This window comes from Asterias rubens, chromosome 22, assembly GCF_902459465.1.
Source record: "Asterias rubens chromosome 22, eAstRub1.3, whole genome shotgun sequence".
NCBI classification, from domain to species: Eukaryota; Metazoa; Echinodermata; class Asteroidea; order Forcipulatida; family Asteriidae; genus Asterias; species Asterias rubens.
Genome location: NC_047083.1, coordinates 2,269,783 through 2,292,192, shown reverse-complemented (window position 1 = coordinate 2,292,192; position 22,410 = coordinate 2,269,783). Strand labels below are relative to the sequence as shown.

The 22,410-nt window shown below is 39.3% G+C and overlaps 1 protein-coding gene across 3 annotated transcripts in view; it reads right to left on the bottom strand.

Moving 5' to 3' along the window:
- Positions 1–22,410, bottom strand: part of LOC117305048 (oxysterol-binding protein-related protein 8-like) — a 56,817-nt gene that overhangs the window by 10,631 nt on the left and 23,776 nt on the right. The window contains exons 1-4 of one of the 3 annotated variants that reach the window (XM_033789757.1): positions 17,543–19,225; positions 13,896–13,981; positions 3,708–3,794; positions 852–953 (exon numbers count right to left, since the gene is read on the bottom strand). In XM_033789757.1, the coding sequence (XP_033645648.1) occupies positions 852–953; positions 3,708–3,794; positions 13,896–13,981; positions 17,543–17,600 (333 nt within the window). In that variant the 5' untranslated portion in view covers positions 17,601–19,225. Of the gene's footprint in view, positions 1–851; positions 954–3,707; positions 3,795–8,816; positions 9,262–13,895; positions 13,982–17,542; positions 19,226–22,410 lie in introns of those variants that run through there. The other 2 variants (XM_033789756.1, XM_033789755.1) reach the window with 2 other exon arrangements.

Sequence of the window (22,410 nt, the reverse complement as noted above, 5' to 3'; positions counted from 1 at the left end):
TTTAAACCATAAAAATGTGCTGGTTAATTATGATCTATACAAGATAGCGGTCCAACATCACAACACTGCCACGAAACGATAACAAAAACACCACACAATAACAAAACATCCGCTGGGTCCATTAGCTCAGACTAAAATAATAAAACAGAGCCAGAAGATTCCTGACGATGAGTTCGCTCGTCTCTCTCACACTGATTTATGGCGGACGGGTTGCATTCTCAGAGAATTCTGCACCAATTTATTTCAATTTTTTTTTTTTGGGGGGGGGGGGCAAATGTTTTTCAGGAATGCCATAAAAACTTGTAACAATGAGTTTGTTCCTCAATTGTGATGTTGATATACACTTTGATATTATTCTTTGGATATTATCGATGCTAAATTTAGGCCCAACCTCAAGGTGTTTAAAAAATAAGCTACGTTTCTGCCGTTGACGGCGTTGGTAAAAACGACAATCATTTGAAGTCATCTGTGAGATTCTGCTTTGTTATTATAAAAAACATTATTGTATTGGGTGAGATTCGAACTCGCAGGCTTTGAAAAAGCCGTTGGCGGCGCTCATCAAAATGACAATACTTTGAAGTCATCTGGGGGATTTTGCTTTGTTATTACAAAAAACATTATTGCATTGGGTGAGACTCGTACTCACAACTTTTGCAACTCAAGAGCAGATGTCTTACCAACTAGACCACCGAGATTTCCCGGTGGCTAGAGGCAGTTCTAAAAAATGGGTTTTAACACCTTAGCAGCTTTTATTAAAGACCAAGTCCTGGGCCAAGTTTTAAAATAAAATTAATAATTTTAAGCACGAACATTTGCTTAGCATATAAAAACTTGCTTAGCAGAAACAATACCTTAAGGTGGTCAGCCATAACAATGATGGAAGGATCTTTAAGAGCGCTAAGCAGCTCCTTGGTGACTCGTTTCTTCTCTCGTCGGTAATTCTTCTTCTGAGCCTGCAAACAAAAAAATCAAACACAATTTTATTTTTTTAATCAATTGTTACAAAGACTGAATGTTTATGTATTAACATTTACTAATTGATTTGTATTTTTCTGTATATATAAAATCAAAAGCAATCTTGTGTTTTTTAAAAGCAGAATTGTCACTGTGTAGAAAGAAATGATGTTCAAATGTTGACTTGTAGTCTGGTATTTATTTAATTCCATGAGCATCAAAATAAACTGACCCATACACAAATGAGATAAATCTTCTCAAAGTGAAGCTTGTTTGAACAAAACAAAACAATTTATATTTTAAACTGTCTAGAAAGCCCAAGGTAATGGACCCTTCCCATGAAATATGCTTATTACATTTACGCATGTGTACAGACCCTGTTGGTTGGCAAGCGCCATAGAGTTGTGCACTAAGCAGACGCGCAATCGCGTCTGCGTCACGCACCCATTAGCCGTGTACAAAACAGCGCGATGTTCCCTCATTTTGCCAACCAAAACGTTAGTGCGCACGCGCTATGTGCAATTTACATATTTCATGGGAAGGGTTTATTATAAGTTTACTTACTGTAATGTGAGGCCTGTTTCTTCCAGACATTTTCTCTAAAACAGTACAGACTGAGTTTAAAACCGAAAAAAAAAAAAAAAAAAAAAAAAAAAAAAAACCCACCACCACTGTTTTCTTGGGCACAACTTCCAACGATAGAAAATTGTCCAGGGGGTACATACGGTCCACTACAACTTGAAGTTGTTTTCAATCAAACAGTTTTTAAGAGCTAGGCTGGGTACAACTCAAACGCAGAAAGAGCGTCACAACTCAGGTGAAATTTTCCAGAAACTTATCAGTCGTTAGAAGAATGTTCAACGTCGATATTGCCAATCTTTAAGTGTCTCAAGTCGAATACTCTCCAGAGTTTTGGAAAAGCTATACTTGCCGCAACTCAAAAGCAGAAAAGAGCGTAACAAATTCACTGAAATGTCACTTAAGAAAAGCAAGTCGCGAATGAATAGAAGTTTCCTGTTGTTTAAAGTAAACCAACACTCTTGACAGTTTTTAACAAGCTACATGAAGGCTGATCACAACTCAAAAGCAGAAAAGAGTGTTACAAATAAGGTGAACTTTGACGCTGAAGTGTCACTCAAGAAAAAGCAAGTCCAGAATCAACAGAATTGTTCCAAGTCTCCAGTTGTCTAAAGAAAAGCAAGTCCAGAATAAATATGACTGTTCTGAGTCTCCCGAGTGTTTATAAAGAGTCGTCTCAGCTAGAAAAACCGAAGCCACTTTAGGATCTAGAAGGATTTCAATAATTTGAGAGAGTGCGACGTCGGTGGAGGTGATTCACTGACTACTATCCCTTCGAGTGATTGAAATATCCTTCCTTCCAGTGAATCTCTCAGGTATTGCTGCTGAGCGCAATTTGAGCGCTAGCCTGTACGTAAGTTTTTAACTGCTTTACAACCAGGGCTCGTTTTCAAAGAGCTGCTAAGCACAAAAACTTGCTTAGCATAAAATGTCTTCCTTGATAAAAACAGGATGACCAATTGTTGCATATTGCTTGTTACTGGATTTCAGCACCATGTAATAAATCTGGTCTCTGACAATTACCAAAGGTATCCAATGTTTTAAGAATAAGGTTTCAGGCAAAACAACCATGTCACATGTACATGTACAATTTGTGACTGGTATCCGGATCATTACTGCTAAGTAGAAACCTGCTAAGCAGCTGTATTAAAATATATATTAAAAATTTTCTTTTTCAGCTTCAAGCCATCTTGTAGATTTTCACCCCCAAATTTGAGCCCCTTTTGAGAGTGTTAATGATTAGCTTCCCAAGTTGTTGTTAACTCAGAGCACCTGAGACAGAGGGATTGCCAATCGGGTCAGTAATTAGGAGTGAGTGACTAACTGATTTCCAAACAGTGTGGTGTGTTTATTGAGAGTCACTGTGGCTGAAGGATTCTCAACTGGGTTATGAGACATTAATTGGTAGAGCATGACAGTGATTTCTGATTGGGTTATCAGTCATTAATTGTTCCTGATTGGAGAATAGCAAATTATGGGTGTTGACTGAGACTATTAAGAGACTTTCCAGACATTAAATGCTATAGCATTACAGATTGACAGTGATTTCTGATTGGTTATTGGATCAAAGAATAGTAAATGAGTGTTGCTTTTTGTTTGGAGAGTCTCAGACTAAAAGGATTCTCAACTGGGTTATTAGACATTAATTGGGAGTGACTGGTACAAATTGGTTTCTAATTGGGTTGTTTGTGTTTAAACTGACTTTGACTAAAGGATTCTAAAATGGGTTATCTGTCATAGATTGGGAGTGACAGAGACAAAATTTGATACAGGTTAGAGGTAAAGGGTTTTAAAAACATAATGTAGCTTATATTAAGTTTTTTTTGACCATGACGTGAATTCCTACTTACTGTGAATGAAGATGTTTGTAATATATAATTTACCCATAGAAGTTTCAGCTTCATTAGTCTTCAAGTTTTTGAAAAAGTTGAAACTCCCAGAGCAATGTTTTCAGGAAAGTCACGCAAATGCGTTGTACGTATGCTAAAATAACTTTCGTCTCCTGAGACAACAACTATTTTTGAGACATTGTTTTCCTAATTTTTCAAAAACTACAGCACTTCAGCAAGTAATGTTTTAAGGGAAGCTTTCTATTATCTTTAAACCGTGTAAATTTAATCTACATCTAGTGTGTTTTGTGTCGTACAAACCCTTTAAGAGCAAAGATGTCTTACCTTAAGAGATTCCCTCTTTGAGAGTTTGCTCGGAGCGGCGGTCGTCGTACCGTAGCCATCTCCGGTTGTGTTTAGTTTCCCTTCAGACTGTAGAAATAAATAAAAAAAAGAGTGAATCTCAGTGAATCAAAAAGTGAATCAAAGACGAAAAGGAAATAAAAAAAAAACAAGAAACCTTGAATTGAGATTGCTAACAACTATGGAGAATAACACAAAACTATTGACGCAGGTTTAGAGCCAATTGCATTTTTCAAAAAAGATCTCTTCTACAAATAAAGGGTGAGTCTTTAATACTACAAGGTAACTTTCTTACGAATGTTACTCGCGCTTGGTGCGCGGTTTTCCCTGCGCGTGAAGCTTCCGCACTCATCTATTGTCGTTTCAAGTGGGTGGTTTCAGTTTTGAAGTTCAAGGAAAAGGAGCGGGGCGATGAAATGTAATGAGGTCACAGAGGTGAGAGAGGAGATAGTGGAGACAATGAAGCGAAGAGAAAGTAGAACAAGTTAAATTTGAAGAATGGTTTGAAGGAAGTGGAAGTCAAAGAGAGGAGGGTGGGACGATGAAACAGTAAGAAAACACAGAGGTGAGACAAAGATAAGCAAGGAGAAAGAAGAATAAAGTTAATTTTTCAGGAAGGTTTGAAGGAAGTGGAAGTAAGAAGATGTTGGAAATGTGGGAGGGGAGATGTGCAGTCTTGGGGGGAGCAAGTGAAGAAGAATGAAATGTGAGGTGACAGAGAAAAATCCCAATTCAGCACAAGATAAGTTTTGAAATCACGGAACGTGGAAGAGGGATCTTCAGTTAGAAAGAGCAGTTTCTAAGAAGATGTTGTTGAGATAACGATTGGTTTCTCACAAGAAACCGCGACGATTTCACGAACGAGAAGACGTGATGACAATGAAGAATGAGAATGAGCAGGAAGCAAGTAGAGGATAGAGAAAGTAATTAGTGAAGGTGTATTAAGGGAGACAAAAATAAATGAAGACGTTCAGGAAGACGATAAGATGAATTACAGGGAAGAGGGATAAGAAGGATAGTGTCTGAGGAAGAACATTTCAAGGGTAATGAGGAACGGAGGGAGTGTCCAAGGGTACTAAGGAGGACAAGCTGGAGGGAGGAGAGGGGGGAGGAGCTGTAGGAAGGATGGATCAAGAAAAGACAGAAAAGAGACAAGGAATAAGAGAGATGAGGTCAGTTAGAGAGAGCTCTGATGAGAAGCTCGGGTGAGACATAGTTTCCCGGAGAGATTTCCGTTCCAAAACAAGATGGTCTTGAAATGATGTCCGCCAAAGATTGAAAAGAACGGCTGGCAGTAAGAGTTGACAAAAACGTCTGGTGGTCGATTATGAGCACTACTTGTTCGACCTTGAAGATGATCCGCCAGTACTGCCCAGCAGACTTAATAACCAGAGCGACTGCACTTGAGCGTAGGGAGGCATAACACTAGCGTTAGGCATCGAGCCGTTAGAGACAAATATGACAACCGGATGAAATGTGCCAGCCGACGTTTGATCAATTACGGCATGGAATTTTTTTCCGAGGCTCAAGACAACAGTAGGAAGCCAGAATTACACACAATCCGAATAAACAATCTATTTCGGATTGCTCGTGTGTAAACAAAAATGTTCAATAAATCTTTCCTAGTTGTTTTTTGGTACCGCTCGGATCTATGGCCCCCGAGGGGGGCAAGCTAAAATTAGCAGATTACAGCACACGCTTTGCGATCGCGTAATTAATCGATGTTGGTGTGTTGGCGTGATGGGTCGTCGTACTGTGGTGTCAAAACATGAGTGCAGAAGGGCCGCGTATGATTAGTCTGTGATGCAGGGCTCAAGAAATCAGCTCAATCTGATTATGATATGACAAAAACAACTCATGGTTTTTGAGGGTACAAACTGTTTGTGACTCATTAGTCAGCTCAACAACCCAGTATGAAACATTTAAAGACACTAGACACTATTGGTAACTGTCAAAGACCAGTCTTCTCATTTGCTGTATCTCAACATATGCATAAAATAACAAACCTGTGAATCAATCCGTCAGCAAAGTTGCGAGATAATAATGAAAAAAAAAAAAAAAAAAAACTTGTCACACGAAGTTTTGTGTGTTCAGATGCTTGATTTCGAGACATCGAATTCTAATTCTGAGGACTCGAAATCACATTCATGGAAAATTACTTCTTTCTCAAAAAGCTATACTACTTCAGAGGGAGTTTTTGCTCACAATGTTTTTATACAACCAACAGCTCTCCATTGCTTGTTACCAAGTTTTTTAGTCTGAAGGGCTACTTCACAAAAACCTTAAGCGCAAGGCCTGCTGTGTATGGGAAGGTTGCGATACTGCATACATAATATATAAATAATGTATACAATACATTACAGAAATTATCCATAAGCTAGGGCTATAAAAAGAAACAATTTGAGGTTTCAGTATGGCAGGAACGTCCACGGCGAACCACTGTAGCATTGCATTGCCTCGGGTCTGCATCCGCTTAATGAAATCAGTTATGTTACATCATAAAGAGAGAGGCAAAATCAAAGACGCTAGGGATTTTGTTTTATATTATTGATGACGATCATGTCTGAAGTATTTCTGAGGTCAATCAGAATCAAAACAATAAAAGGACTGAAATATAATATAAAAAAAATAAAATTATTTATGAAAAAGACAAAACAAAAGAAACAAAAATGTTTTCCTTTCAGCACAAAGAGCTGCGATTCCAAGAAAAAAATTTCTTTGTAGCAAAGAAAGAAATATTGCTTAAAGGCAGTGGACACTATTGGCAACTACTAAAAATAATTATCTGCATAAAACCTCACTTGGTATCGAGTAATTGGGAGAGGTTGAGAGTATAAAACATTCTGAGAAACAGCTCCCTCTGAAGTAATGTAGGTTTTTGAGAAAGAAGTAATTTTCCACGAATTTGATTTAGAAACCTCAAGTTTAAGATTCGAGGTATCGAAATCAAGCATATGAAGGCACACAACTTCATTCGACAAGGGTGTTTTTTATTTCATAGTGAGTTTCTCGCAAATTTGACGACCAATCGAGCTCAAGTTTTCCAAGGTTTGTTATTTTATGCATAAGTTGAGATACACCAAGTGAGAAGACTGGTCTTTGACAATTACCAATAGTGTCCACTGTCTTTAAGGAAAGGACAAAATTGCTTCAGATACATACAGGGGTGAGAAACATTGAAGCAATATCTTCTGGCCTTGAGGTAGTAATGTAAGCCTGAAAAATCTTGCTACGAAGCTGAAACAGGATACCAGCAAAAAAACACATGTGTGTTCCCTGATCTTTTTTGCTTATGAATTTAATAAAGGCAGTGGACACTATTGGTAATTACTCAAAATAATGGTTAGCATAAAACCTTGCTTGGTGATGAGTAATGGGGACAGGTTGATAGTATAAAACGCTGTGAGAAACGGCTCCCTCTGAAGTGACACTTTTCCACGAATTTGATTTCTAGACCTCAGATTTAGAACTTGAGGTCTCGATATCAACCATCTGGGTGACAAGGGTGTTTGTATTTTTTCTTTCATTATTATCTTGCAACTTCGACGACTGATTGAGCTCAAATTTTCACAGGTTTGTTATTTTATGCATATGTTGAGATACAGCAAGTGAGAAGATTATTTGTCTTTGACAAATATCAATAGTGTCCAGTGTCTTTAAGCATTGTTTTACAACTTTGCAAAATTAACCCTGGGGTCGTTGTTCAAATTATGCTCTACATGTACACATAGTAAATTTGTCTTGGTTCAACCCCCTCAAATACGCGTATGTAAATTAAAAATAAACTGAGTCAGTATCCCTTGTGGTTCACTATTTCATATTGAAGAATATGTGTCAGAAAGTCCTTGCCCTTAAAATGTGTCCATGTGTAATATTATACGTTTTAAAAGATGAAATGCAAACTATTTTGGGGGAGTAAATATGGACACAACTTACTGCAATGTGAATTGAGACGCCCACTCCTTACCCACGCACAGTTTCCCAAAGACAAAGTTTCTTTGCACCGCAACAACCGTGGAGAAACATTTCTGACCCCAACTGTCATTCAGAACAATTGTAACTCTATTTAAAATTCCACGTGGCGCCGAAGGCAAAGAAAGAAATGGATCAAAACCTGGCCACTTCTTCAATAAAATCACGCCAAAGCAAAAAAAAAAAAAAAAAGTGTTAAGAACAAAAACACAAATCTTGCCAAAACTGATCGGGGAAACCAAGAGAATGACCTAAATACATGTATGCTTGACAAATTCCATCTGTTTGTTCGCCAAAGGTAAAATTAAGTCTCAGTGCAGCGACATTGTTGCTTGTGAATTTTTTAGAAGAAATGTAAAGAAAGAAGAAATAAGAAGAAGAAAAAGATTATTAAATTTAAGTGTGATTGCATAATGAATATCTTCTGGTAGGCCGACTGTTCGTGACTGTGTGTTAGAGTAACGCAATAAAAACAGCACTTTATTTTGTAGCAATCAATATCAAGTTTGAAGTCAGACAATTTATAAGCCTATCAGGATTCTCCCCCCAAGTGTCCAAATTTATGGCTGTGCTTGACGCTGAAATCTGCACGTATGGGACCCTTAAAATGGGACATTACATTTACATGTTAGCCATACATGAAGGTTCAGAGAACACAGAGGTTTTCTCTTTGAAGAGCAGGGGTTAAAGACACTTTGTGTGCTTTTTAATAGATGCTTGATTTCGGGACCTCAAAATCTAATTCTGTGGTCTCAAAATCTAATTCTTGGAAAATAACTTCTTTTTCGAAAACTATGTTACTTCAGAGTGAGTCACTTTTCTCAATGTTTTATACCATAAACCTCTCCCCATTACTCGTTACCAAGAAAGGTTTTATGCTAATAATTATTTCGAGTAATTACCAATAGTGTCCACTGCCTTTAAAAATGACACTCATTGGGGTATGGTTATGGTTGGGTATGGGTACGGCTATGGTATGGTTAGGGTAGGTATGGCTAGGGTTAGGGTTAGGGTTAGGTTTTGTTTTTTTGTCATGGTTTGTAGGGGTTTAAAAACCGGATTACAGCTAAAAACGGAGCAAACCACATCCCTGCAACCTTACTCTATGCTGCAACCTACATTATAAAGATGACTGGCTTGTGATGAGAAGAGCATCGACCAAGGCCTCCTCTTGTGAATGGGTGACTGCGCCGCGTTCTCACTATTTGACCTCTGACCCCCGTAGAATGACCTCCCATGATCCTCTCTGAGGAAGCTGTCGCTCATCGAGCGTTGTTGCCGCGTGGTGCTCGTTGATGAGCTAATGAGTTTCTGAGCCATGATCATAAAACAATTTTTAACTAACAGTGATCCCAGTATCCTGCTGTGTATCTCTCCTATGCAAAGGCATGTTGTGAAAGTGAGGCTGCCAGGTAAAAACAAGATGGCCTCTTCGGGTGTTCAGTATCTACAGAGGCTCCTTGCAATGTCACGCCTATAGTCTGGTCCCTTACACTAAATGATAATCAACACTGTTCCTACCATAGTGATACACAGGGTATCCAACAAAGATGGCAGAAATATGTGAAGTGTCTGCTTTTATTTCATAAATATCAGACTGCGGTCCCCTGCAAAAATCTCCACATGTAGTGTCTTCCATACGATTCGATATGCTTAAGGGGTGTTTCAAAGCTATACACGATCTCATTATAAAGTCAACGGTGATTGTTGACTGTCATTGACCTCCATTGACTGTCATTGACTGTGTATGCTATCTTTTATGCTGCTGTCTCTCATTAATAAGATCATGTACCCAGAGGCTCTATGATGACGATGTATACAAGTGAGGGATAGAGACCAGTCTAATCCTGACACATGCCTTGATATATGATGACCCAATGAAGATGTAATTTTGTAGTGATGTCTTTCCTTATCGTGAAATAATCATCCAGCAAAGTTCTAAACAGTGGTCCGCTGGCCAAATGCCAGTTAAAAAACAGAGGACCAGTCAGAATTCTTTCCAAGTTGTCCGGCTGGCTAAGTCAGTGTTGGTAAGCATCCCTTTTTGATATAAAATGATGAGACCAACTAAGAATTCACTCCACGGTGGTCAAGTTAATAAAGATCCACTACAAGTTAAAAGTAGTAGTCCCGACCGATTTTCTACCTTCCATCCAGGTTAAAAAGCAGGGCAGTTCTTTTCAGAGCTGAGAAGTCTCCCGAAAGCAAGAATTTCTCTAAAAGAACAAAATCTACCTGGCAAGTACATGTAGATACACACATGGTGTTACGGCAACCCACTATATCTACCCATGTATAAAGAATGGGCATGTAATCCTTCATATTGGTCAAAACTCAAAATGGAAACACACAAAAAAAAGAGTTTGTATCTTCTCTCAGTCTAGAGATGAAAACGTCTAGTCCTCCAGGGAGGTGAAAAATCAGGGCCTCAAATGTCCACTGGATCACTGGCCAGATTCCAGTGTTAAGTCTGTGTACTCGGCAAGTGCAGTGGCAAACAAGCAAAGTGCAAGCAAGCAACTCTCAAATCCAAAGTCCCGCCGTCAAGTGTTGTTCCCAAACACATTTCTTTTGAAGAGTTTTACTTAGAATGATAAGAATGTAACTTCTAAAACCGTTTTCAAATTCCAAACATCGTCCCGAGAAATAGAAGATTTTGTTCTTCTGGTGGAAATGTCAGACACACGATAACATCTTTGAGAAAGTTCAAAGTCAAAAGTTTTTCTTTTAAACGAAATCCAGATATCCACAAATAGAATTCACATATTACAATACTGACATGACTGAGGAACAATTACACAAAGTATTTTAAAACACAAAGCTCAGTATTTCAAGAGATGCACAGATGAAGAGTAGTGGAGTGACTCGACAGACGTTACGTACGTCACACGAAGAGCAAATTATGAAAAAGACACACTGGTCATTTGTTTGCAAGACAAGCACTGAGTAAGCTGGTAAATTTGTATCTGGAGCAAGCAAACACACTGCTGAAAAGTCCGCGAGTTTCGTTATGTTTTTATTTCACTTGCTGTGAAGTGGAAAACCAACAGCCAAGAGAGACTTCAAACAGAAGACTGAACGAAGTGACGGCAAAAAAAAGAAATGTAACATTTATCCTTTATGTAAAATCAACAGAATCTTCTTCCGCTATAAATGTTTTTTTTTCCCCGCTGACTACATCTGGCTCTTGAATGTAGAGATCGAGAGATAACACTGGGCCACAAGTAGCATTCTTAACAGCATGTTTTGTCTTTTGAACTGTTGAAGTGTTGTCTTAAACAGTGGTCTGCTGGACAAATGCCAGTAACAACATCTGATTCTTGCCAAGTTTGGCAGGCTAGTTAAGTGATCCTACTTAGATGTGGGAGGGCCAAATGTCCGCCGAAACTCTGAAGGACCAGTCAAAAATCTCTCCCAAATCGGTCCAGCTGGCTTGTTTCTTGTTTCAGTTATAGGCCCTATCCTATGATTTGTAATATCGTTGGACTCCTTTCTCAACAGTTGTCTGCGATGGACAAAATGTCTAGCAATATTTGCAGCAACACCATGGACATGAGTTCTCACTCTAAGATTTGTTGCGGTTCTAATCCAATGATTAGTAAAAAGCATCTGAGTCTCTTCCCAACAGTGGTCAAATGACGAAAATGTCTAGCAAGGGTAACGACAACACCACAGACATGAAACCTCTCTTCATGTGTTGTGGTGGTCCTGAAAAGAACTGGATGGTGTCACGACTCGATGTTTCGATCAGCCTACTCTGCTGGTCTTCAGAAGGAGATCAAACGCGGGTCTAATAAAACACATGGGAACCAGTCAAAGCTCTCTCTATGTCATGTGGCTGGCGACTTGATCACACTGCATCTTCAAAATCAGAGCTCCTTAAACACTTTTACAGAAGACTAGTCCCAAAACAAGCTGAGGTCCAGTAAAATAACAAGCTTTAATCGGTCTTGTCGGCGAGTCACTGACCAAGATGAGAGGCAAAACCCTGCCAGTTCAAGGCAAATGTTGCAGATATGGCGGAACCACATACCCAGCAGCCTTCAGAAACAGCAATCAGCAAGTATTGACAAAAATAAACGCTAAACTCGATACAAAACAAGTTGCGAAACAGGAACTGGGGGCTATGAACACTGTCCGTGTATGTAAATTGAGTCGATGTGGTTTACGTGTGGAATAATATTGGCTTACAAATATTATATGACATTTGTATGTGGAGTTTTTATACTGTGTATGTTTGAACAGGAAAGACTACAGTAGAAATACCGGAAAGCAGTATCAAGTATTTTTAAAGGCAGGGTATACTTTTGGTAATTGTCAAAGACCAGTTTCCTGACACTTGGTGCGTCCAAACATTATACATGAAATAACAAACCTGTGAAAATATGGGCTCAATTGGTCATCCAAGTTGCAAGGAAATATTGAGAGAGAAAAAAACCACCCAGCATAGAATTGTGTGCTTTTTTAGATCCTGAAGCCTTTCTCAGATTCAAATTTTTTTGTAAAAAAGGTTCTCTTCCACTAAAACTACATTACTGTACTTTAAAGCAATCGCACAACATTGGTAAACAGTATTGTCCATAGGCCCACACTTCGTGTATCACAACATATATATAAAATAACAAACCTGTGAAAATTGAGGCTCATTCGGTCATCGGAGTCGGGAGAAAATACCACCCTTGTTTCCGCACGTTTCTCAGTGTCATGACATGTGTTTAAAATAAATCCGTTATTCTCAATACCGAGAACTGATATCTGTTTTAATGTTTTCTCAAAAAGTAAAGCATTTCATGGAATAATATTTCAGGGGAAGTCTTTCACCTTTACCTTCTGTAACCCCTGTAATTTATTTGTAAATCTGTGAACTTTTAATTTTTGTTCTGTTCAGAAAGTGTCCAATGGCTTTAAAGGGTATTGTTTCTATGTTTTGTATTATCATCAGCTCTCTAGAGATCTTTACAAAGTAAGTTTTGACGAGAAGGATTTGAAACTTTGCACATTAGAATTACGATTTATTAAAGGTTTGTGGTAACACCATGAGATGATAATCACTGAATTGAGTTGGGGTGGTTCTGAAAAGAATTAAAAGTTTTCAACTCGACGCTTCGATCAGTATGCTCTGATCGTCTTCTGGAGAATGCTGGGGTCTGTGTTTCGATGGTCGTCAAATTTTACAGTAATTACCAAAAGTGTACCCTGCCTTTAAGTCATTTGATTCCAACAGATGGTATGATATTTCAAAGAGAAAATGTATCACTACTTTTTTTTTGGGGGGGGAGGTAATATGCCAATATTGCGAGTTACAGACCATGCAGACTGGAATGATGTCAGGCACAATGCAAGAGAATTGGAATGAATGTACTCTTCAAAAGACCAATGATGTACCATCACTGTTGGAATGAAAGTATTAAAAGGTAAACCACCCCTTTAAAGAAAAAGGAAGTGCTTCTGTAATCTATTCAGAAAATATGTCGACTACCAAAATAGGAACTGGTGTTAATATCTAAACCATAAATGCACTATCTTGGGATAAGGTGACTCCAATTAAAGCAAGAATGCCCTGAAGTTACACAAAATTCCTAAATTAAACGCAAACTTTATCCAACGTAATTTAACTATTTTGATGGATTCAAGAAAGTTGAACATGTAACCTTTCAATTAAAAAGTGTATTATTGTAAAGATGCAGACAATATCTCACGTCAATCAGCTGTACATTTTTTCAATAAAAAATTTAACTGTCTCCTGACGATGACTAGAACAAGCTAGTCGAAACGTTAAGACCAATTTAAGAACTGACTCCGCGGTAGTTCAGTTTATATAATCACGATCCTATAAGCTAAAGTAGTAGTCCCATTCTATTTTCTATACCATCCGCTCGGGTAATAGTTAAAAAGCAGGACAGTTCTTTTCAGAACTGAGAAGTTTCCCGAACCCCTGAACATCTTTCCCCGCGGTAGTAGAACAAAGCAAGACAGTTCGCTGAGAACAATCTCTACCTGGCAAGTAGATACACACATGGTGTTACTGCAAACCAAATAAACATTGATACCTCACCATGCAATGCCTCAAATCCTATAAATTTAACTGTTGTTACCTATTATGTTTTTTCAAGCTGTTTTCGCAAGGTTAGAGGAAGTGACATTTTTACAGGTCGTTACTAAAACAGAGAGGAAAGTCTATGGAAAATGTACACCTACCCGACTTCGTGGAGCTTGGAATTTGGAGGTTGGGCGCAGTGAGTCCTTGTCAAATAATTCAGCGTGGTCCTGGTCAGTCCCTTGACCTGAAAAGAGAAGGAAAATAAAAAAAATATTTATCAAAAAAAGATGGTAAATATTTTTTGGGATGATAGCTGGTCTCTCTGACTATGGCCAGACTTTATGAGCAGACAAGTCCCGCTGTCATGTGTTTTACAATTCAAAATAATGACAATACCTTTACCTGAAGGGAGGAGGGAAAACGAGGAAATTATTTATCACAATCACGAGAGAAAACAAAAGAAAAATATTTTTTGAATGACGACTGGGTTCTATAGCCGAGTTTGAAGTGGCGACTACGGCCAGATGACAAATGACCAGTCTATAGACTGCAAGTCTCACGCACGACCAGAAACATCCTGCTGTATTGTACGCTACAATTTAATAACAATACCTTGGGTAAAAGGGGACAATTATTTATCCAAAGAACGAGAGAAGTGGTGACTACGACCAAACTTATGATCAGACAAGTCCCACTGTCTTGTGTTTTACAATTTAATAATAATACCTTGACCTACAGTGAGAAGGGATTTGGGGAAAATCACAAAAATCACAAGAGGAAAAAAAGGGGATTTCTTTTTTTTTTTTTTTGGGGGGGGGGGGTGTATGACAGCTGGGACCTCCTGACGATGACAAGAGCAAGCTAATTGAAACATTGCGACCAATTACTCATCAGTAGTGCATAAATAACGATCCCACGTGTACATACATGTAGGTAAAGTAGTAGTCCCAACCGATTTTCTACCTTCCGCCCAGGTAATAGTTAAAAAGCAGGACAGTTCTTTTCAGAACAGAGAAGTCTCCTGAAAAATCAGAAAAATCTACTTCGCGGTGGTAGCATGTATACGTAGCAGGACAGTTCTCTAAACAACAAACTCTACCTGGCAAGTAGATTATAGACATGGTGTTACTGCAAACCAAATACATGTTGATACCTCACCATGCGATGTCTTAAATCATAAATACATCGCTGTGTAATATGTAATATCTTGAACAGAAACAAGTTGTGTTTAAATGCCGACCTCGAGTCTGGAAACTACCTTTCAATTCCATTGAGTAATGAAGTACACTCAGTAGAATACCATACCGTGCATCAAGTTCTCAGTTCTCCGCTTTTTACAACTCTCCAACATTTTTGTTCATCCTTCTTTTTGCCACCCCGCCATAACGGACAGTTTTCTCAGCACATGTATAACATATCATGCATCAAGTTTTCCATTTTGTACAACTCTCCAACATTTTTTTTCACCCTTCTTTTTGCCACCCCGCCATAGCGGGCGGTTCTCTCAGCGCCAGTATAACATATCATCGTGCATCAAGTTCTCGAACATTTTCGCTCTTCCTCTCTCTAGTCTTAACAACCTGTCATGAAAGTTTTTTTACTGATGATGCCTGCACAATACCAAGAGTATTAATCAGTATACTCTGAAGACAACAGCACAACATCAGACATAACAGTCTTCCAACATGTCCAATGGGAGACTTTCTGGGACGATAGAGGGCAGCAGACTTACCGGGTAAATCCATTGTTCTCAGAATTATGCGCATGTTCAGAACTACGTAAACAATGGAAATTTACCCGGTATGTCTGCTGCCGCCTAGCGTTGGAGAGTCTCCTATTAGCAATCACAGCTGGCTATAAGGCCAAATATAAAAAAACAAAAACATGTTTAGCGTCCCCGCTCACATCCTTTTTGGAGGATGCCGCCTTTATTTCATTTTTCTTTTTTAAACAAAAAGAAGGATTTTTGATTCATCAATGACACTTCAGCCACACATCAACAACATTGTTCGTTTATCATCATATCACATCAGGAATATAGGTAAGATTCGCAAGTACTTGGACAAAAGTGCCACTGAAAAGGTCATTCACGCATTTGTTACTTCTCGTCTTGACAACGGCAATGCTCTTCTCTACAGTCTTCCTAACAACCAGATTTCCAGACTTCAACGGCTCCAAAATACTGCTGCCCGCATTGTGACACTGTCTAGAAAATCGTGTTCTATCACCCCCATTCTGAAACAACTACACTGGCTCCCTATCTCTCAACGAATCATCTTCAAGCTGATGCTCATTGTCCACAAAGCTCTTAATGGCAAGGCTCCCCACTCTATTTCTGAACTGCTTCAAGTTTACACTCCATCAAGGAATCTTCGATCAAGTTCTATGCTTCTCCTCATTGAACCCAAGTCTCGACACTCATGGGGTGACAGGTCTTTTTCTTCAGCCGCGCCACGCATCTGGAACTCTCTACCACTTAATCTTCGATCTTGTCTTTGTACTGCAAAATTCAAGTCTCTTCTCAAAACTTATCTTATGTCACAGGTTTTCAATGACTAATTTTGTTGTGTCTGTTTTTCTTTGTGTTGTGTTTTTGTTTTTGTTTTGTTTTTGGTTTTACTGCGCCTTGAACACCCAGCAGGGTGGATATGTGCGCATTACAAGTCTTATTATTATTATTATTATTATTAAATTTAACGTTCTGCAACGAAAAAAAAAAACAAAAAACGTGTCAAAAAAGAAAGGAAAAAAAAAGGCCCTCCTTCCTTTAAAAAAAAAAAAGGCAGGACACTGAACATAATTTTTTATTATTTGGCCTAAAGCACGGCACAAACGACAACGCACAATCCTGACATCACCAAGGCCAACCAAAATCATCTCTCTCGAGGGGAAAACATACATACAGAGTCTCAGTCCAAAGCATCCGGTTCGTTCATTTCTCCCAAATGTTCACACTAAAAATAAAAAAATAAAATCAACTACTAGAAATATTTATCTGAGGACATACATGTACATGTACATGTACTGCCCGAAGAAATTACAACAGATGGACAACAAGAATAATGGACTGGCAACTAAGGACAGGGAAAAGGAAAAGAGGTAGACAGAGAAGAAGATGGAAAGATCGCATCAGGGTTCATGCAGCAGGAACAATAATAATAATAATAATACACGGTTTTTATATAGCGCTTTTGAACTGGGTGTCTCAAAGCGCTTCCGACATTATTACCCCTGGTCACTGGGCCTTAAATCATTCCTTAAACCATTTCAGCTCCCTGGGGAGTACACAGCCTGTGCGACAATTATGCGCTACATGGCTAAACCAATCACAAGAACCATCTCTGCCCTCACAGGTACCCATTTACCCCTGGGTGGAGAGAAGCAATTATAGTTAAGTGTCTTGCTCAGGGACACAAGTGTCACGACCTGGATACGAACCCACACTCTGCTGAACAGAAGCATCAGAGCTTGAGTTCGCTGCTCTTATCCACTCGGCCACGACACCCCCAACAACATGATATTAACGTCAATTTGAAGAAGAAGAAAAAAAAAAAATCAAGTCCAACGTGTGCTTCCCCAGGTTTCTGTGGTCACGTTGTGATTCAGATCGGGGGCAGAGCTATGGGTTGTGCGTTATTTAGGGCAGAGAGATGTAGTTTAATTTATTAATTTAATTTATTTTAATCTAATCCTCGCCCCAGTTTTTCTTTCCATTAGCATTTGACTGTTCAAACGTTCGAATTTGGCGACACATTTGAACAAGAACAGTTTGATATGTAGCGAAAATTCCCACAATGATACGTACCTGCGTGACTTTTAGAGCGCCCTCTTGGGGTTCCCTCAATCTTCAGCCTCTGTAACATTGCAGTGGTCAATAGCAGTGGTCAAAAGGAGCGGTCAAAAGCAGTGGTCAATAATATCCAGTTTTGTATACCACCGGGTAAGAGCAGTGGACTTACGACTGTTTATTTGTAATCTAGGGTGAAACTTATCAGTGTTGGTCAATAGTACTGGTCAATAGCAGATGATGTACACTACATCCACTTGTTCAAACTTATCGGTGCTAGTAGTTTATCATGTTTATAGTAATTATCCAATGGTCGGTAGTGGCAGGCAATAGCACCGGTCAAAAGCCCTCCTCAATAGCACCAGTCAATAGCAGGAAAATTGTACTTATGATTATGACAACATAATTATCAGCGCTAGTTGTATACTATCATAATCCAGTGGTCAATATTAGTTATTGATGCCCAAGGCAAATGGTGGTAAAAGTCAAAAGTGCATACTCCTAAAGTCAATAGCACCAGTCAAAAGCAAGAGATGTGTTTTTGAAGACAACTTATCCGTGCTGGTTGTATGCTGTATAAATCCAGTGGTCAATAGCAGTTACTAATGCCCCAGACCGGTGGGGTCAATAACATCGTCTAAGAGACCCAGGAGATAGCTGAGCAACTGGTGCTGTGGCGTCCGCCTATCAAGTGCCCCGAAAATGGTACTCCAGTAGTAAACTCAATAGCAGGAAATGAGTACTTGATAAGCAGATATGTTTGTACACTGTATTATAATGTAACTCACAATATTTGTACACAGACGCTGATCATTTTGCTAATATGAAGCAAGCTCCTTCATCTGCTGGTATTTAAAGAAAAAATGCCTGGCCTTTTACAAAGGAAAACTTCCTTGCCCTTTGCAAAAGAAAAATGCCTAACCCTTACCAACGGAAAACCGTCATTCTCTCTACAACATGTACAAAGGAAAAACTGCCCTTTCCAAATGACACAGGCAATCCAAGTTTTTAAATGAAAAAAGACACGTCTTCAACTACGTATGTATTTTGATTAAGATATTCTACACTACACAAGAACAACCCTCCAATCCAATCTTAACCATCATAAGAAGATGGGACATCCGTTGTAAGGGATTTGCAATTAGCTCCACAGGCCAACACACTTTTCCACACAACACAGGATACATTCCTTCGATTTTAACATGGTGTCGCCGCAAACAGTACTTACAGTGTTTAAACCCTACATACTAATAAACTCTTTTTCCACGGTTGATGCAAGACAGGAAGAGGATAAAACGAGGGTGACCAATCCTTTTTATCCAAGTTTTCCCCCAAAATCCGGACAATGCAACAACTCTACAGACTGAGAAGTTGATCAATGCACGCTGGTGGAAAAACGAAGACAACTTTGTCTCTTTTGAGGCAGCACTACTCCAACAACTGAAGAAAGACTATCACACAGTTTTATTGCATACCTCACATGTAGAAAACAGTCAGAGCACACAGATTGAATCGCCAAGCAGGAAACCGGCTCTTCTCAGAACCACTACTACTCACAAAAGAGATTTTTACATGGTGTCGCCGCAAACCTTACTTAAATGTACTATGCTTGTGTACTAACACAGTCTTCTTTAACGGTATGTGTACTAAACACAGTCTTCTTCCACGGTCGACGCAAGACAGGTAGAGGATAACGAGGGTGACAAAATGACAAGCGTAGCCGCGCCGCACTACAGTTACAATTAGCGGAACAGTGGGAGGGACACGGGCCAGCTGGCCGATTCAACGGACGCCCTGTTGAGGGGGTTACGTTACGGTCGGACAGGGAAAGGCCACGTGAGACCGGTGGGACCGAAGGGGACAGTTAATATTGATTGAGACACGAGAGACGGCCCGTGCCCCGTGGTTATACAAGAGGATTATTGTGCAAGGAATTGATAAAACGTTAAGTGTGCGGTGTATCGGGTGGCTGTTTTTTTGTTGAAAAAAGCAATCACTGGAATTTACTTCGCCTTCGAGTTTTTTCGATGACAGTTTTGATCAAATAGCCCTGGGGGGAAGCTCAGGAGGAGTTAACACGCAGTGACCAAAAAAAAACAACCTTAAGTTATATATCCACATTTCAAAATTAATCAAGTTCAACTTTAAACAAATACAGACAGAGCCGGTTTTTATTACAAGTCCACAGCTAAATATTTCCACGAAGTGTTCTTCTCAAACCGAGTGAGGTTTGGGCGTGGAATGGTCAAAAGCTCAGCTAAGTTTGGCGACCTGCCCCAACTGGTGACCTGCCCCGACTGGTGACATGCTCCAAAAATCAATCTGGCTCTGACATGTCTGACTGGAGACCCGCCCCAACACCTTTTGGTTCTGACCGTGCCTGCCCCTAACTGGCGACCTGCCCAACACGTCCCACTGGCTCTGACAATCACCACTCTTGCTCTGACTGGAGACCTGCCCCAACTGGCAATCTGCCCCAACTAGTGACCTGCCCCAACTGGTGACATGCCCCAACTGGCGACATGCCCCAACTGGCGACATGCCCCAACTGGCAACCTGTCCAAACAGGCAAACTGCCCCAACTGGCAACCTGCCCCAGCAAGCGACATGCCCAAACTGGTGACCTGCCCCAAACACAACTCTAACTCTGACTGGTAATCCGCCAAAACAACCCTCTGACTGGTGGGCCTCCTACAAAAACACAAATCAAAACATGGCAGAATCTTTCCCAGAATCACATAGCTGGAACATTATCAGCAAATTTACCTAACTCTGACGTTTTCATTGAAAATGAGAAACATTTCAAGTACAGCACAATGAGCTCAGAGAAAACAACAAGCGACCCCCCTCTTCCCCGAGGCATCGACAAGTGACGGCACAGTAAATATAGATCCAACGTGACAATCTCTATCTTCAGTAGATTTATGAGGAACTCCGACTGAAATGCTCCAGTATGAAATATCGACTGCTTAATTGAAAAAAAACCACCAAGCACCAGCACGCTGTCCTACAATTTGCTGAGATTTTAGAACTACTCTAGTTGAAGACATTGGCCTTTCTTTGGCCGTGTTTGAAGTAGTGGCTACAGCTACGGCTGCGGCTGGATTGCCACATCATCATGTGTTAAAGTATAGGACGCCCTCAGCAATAGTGCTGGGCGAATAGTGAAATTTTGATATTCGGATACCGCTGGCCAACTATCCGAAATTAACCGGATAATCAAATAGTTTTTTCGCCGCTAGAGGGCGCTATTTAAAAAAAAAAAAAAAAAAGTTTTAGACAGTGTCACTCGGTTCATTCATAAAAATAACCGGATCTAATTTAAAGATGGCGATTTGCTTTTTCTTTTGATCGTGATTGACTCTACGTGAAGGAAAACTTTCGTAATCTTTGAACAAATTACGTCAGAAATGTCATTGTTTTAACTCTTCACGGAGGTGAGCATAGTTAAATACTTAATTTATGCTGTTTTATGCTGTCTTAATAGAAGTTTCATAAGGATTCAGACAAAACATTCCTATCAGTTGTCGCCTGACAACCGCGGATATTCGGATATTAAAAGAATATCCGGTTACTTGGTTGTAATTACAGAACTATCCAGTTTATAAATAGGTATTCGCGCCCTATGCGGATATCCGGTTAAGAAAAAAAAGGCATTCGCGGTTACGGATAGGAAAACCTATTCGCCATTAACCGGATATTCGAATAATTCGCCCAGGCCTACTTACATGTATCAACACCCTTACAAACAGTCATAGCCGATGCTATGGGCAACAATTCAGATACAGCCTAAGAAAGAAATGGTCACAGTAAAATATTGGTTTCCAAATTGATGAACAAATCAGTGATATTCAATACTCCAACCAGATAGTCAAGTCAACCAAAATTCAAATCAACCAAATATTCAAATCAACACAAATACTGAAATAAACCAACTATTCAAAAGTATTTAAATCAGCCAGTTATAAAAATAAAAAAATTATTCTAAAGAAGCAATCACCATCAATATGACCCTCTTTAAAGCCTCAGACTAAACAAATAACAAAACTTCTTCCTAGAAACATAACTCCAGAGCAGACTGACGACAAACACTTTGGACACCCGATTTGTTAATTTCCCGCAAATTTTGACACCCTTTTACCAAATCCTGGCTAAAACCTTGCTCACAGTTATGGATGAAAAACAACTTGACAGCGATGTAATGAAAAAACTTTGATAAACATCTGAAGAAGTGACACCTGGGGTTTGCATTTTGCCATTAAGACTTCTGGACCAGTGCTAGAGAGCATTAGAGCAGTGTAATCACAGAATGATCTTGAGTAACGCTGATCATAGCAGATTCAAATTTGTCAAGCACACATCTCCTGAGCTTGTAAGCTACTACATACGTACAGCCCTATTTACTTCTGTCATGTCTGTGCACAAACACAATCATAGGTACACATTTTGTGTGTGACAATTTAAAGGCAGTGGACACTATTCGGCCCTGTTTTGGTGAAACGATGTATCTCAAAAAAGCTAATTTGAAGAAAAATATGTTTAAAGTTGAAATAACTGCCTGTTTGTTTCAGAATATTGGATTGTCATTTTTTAAAAAGTTTTTCACTAATGTAATAATTGAAAATAAGTTTCCATATTTTGTTATAAGTTTTTGAACATTATTGAAGAAACTGTGACAGTTTATTCAAAGATACATCATTTCACCGAAATAATGCACACTCACAGGAAAGCGTATGTCGTCAAACTGGTGCATAACAATGGTATACTAAAAAGCATTTGGGATGTTGATTAATTTGCTCAAATGGTGTATGTCAGAGAGATACACCATTTTACCATATTTTTAGTTTGTAAAATAAGTGTAAGTGTGACATACATCTTTTTTGTGA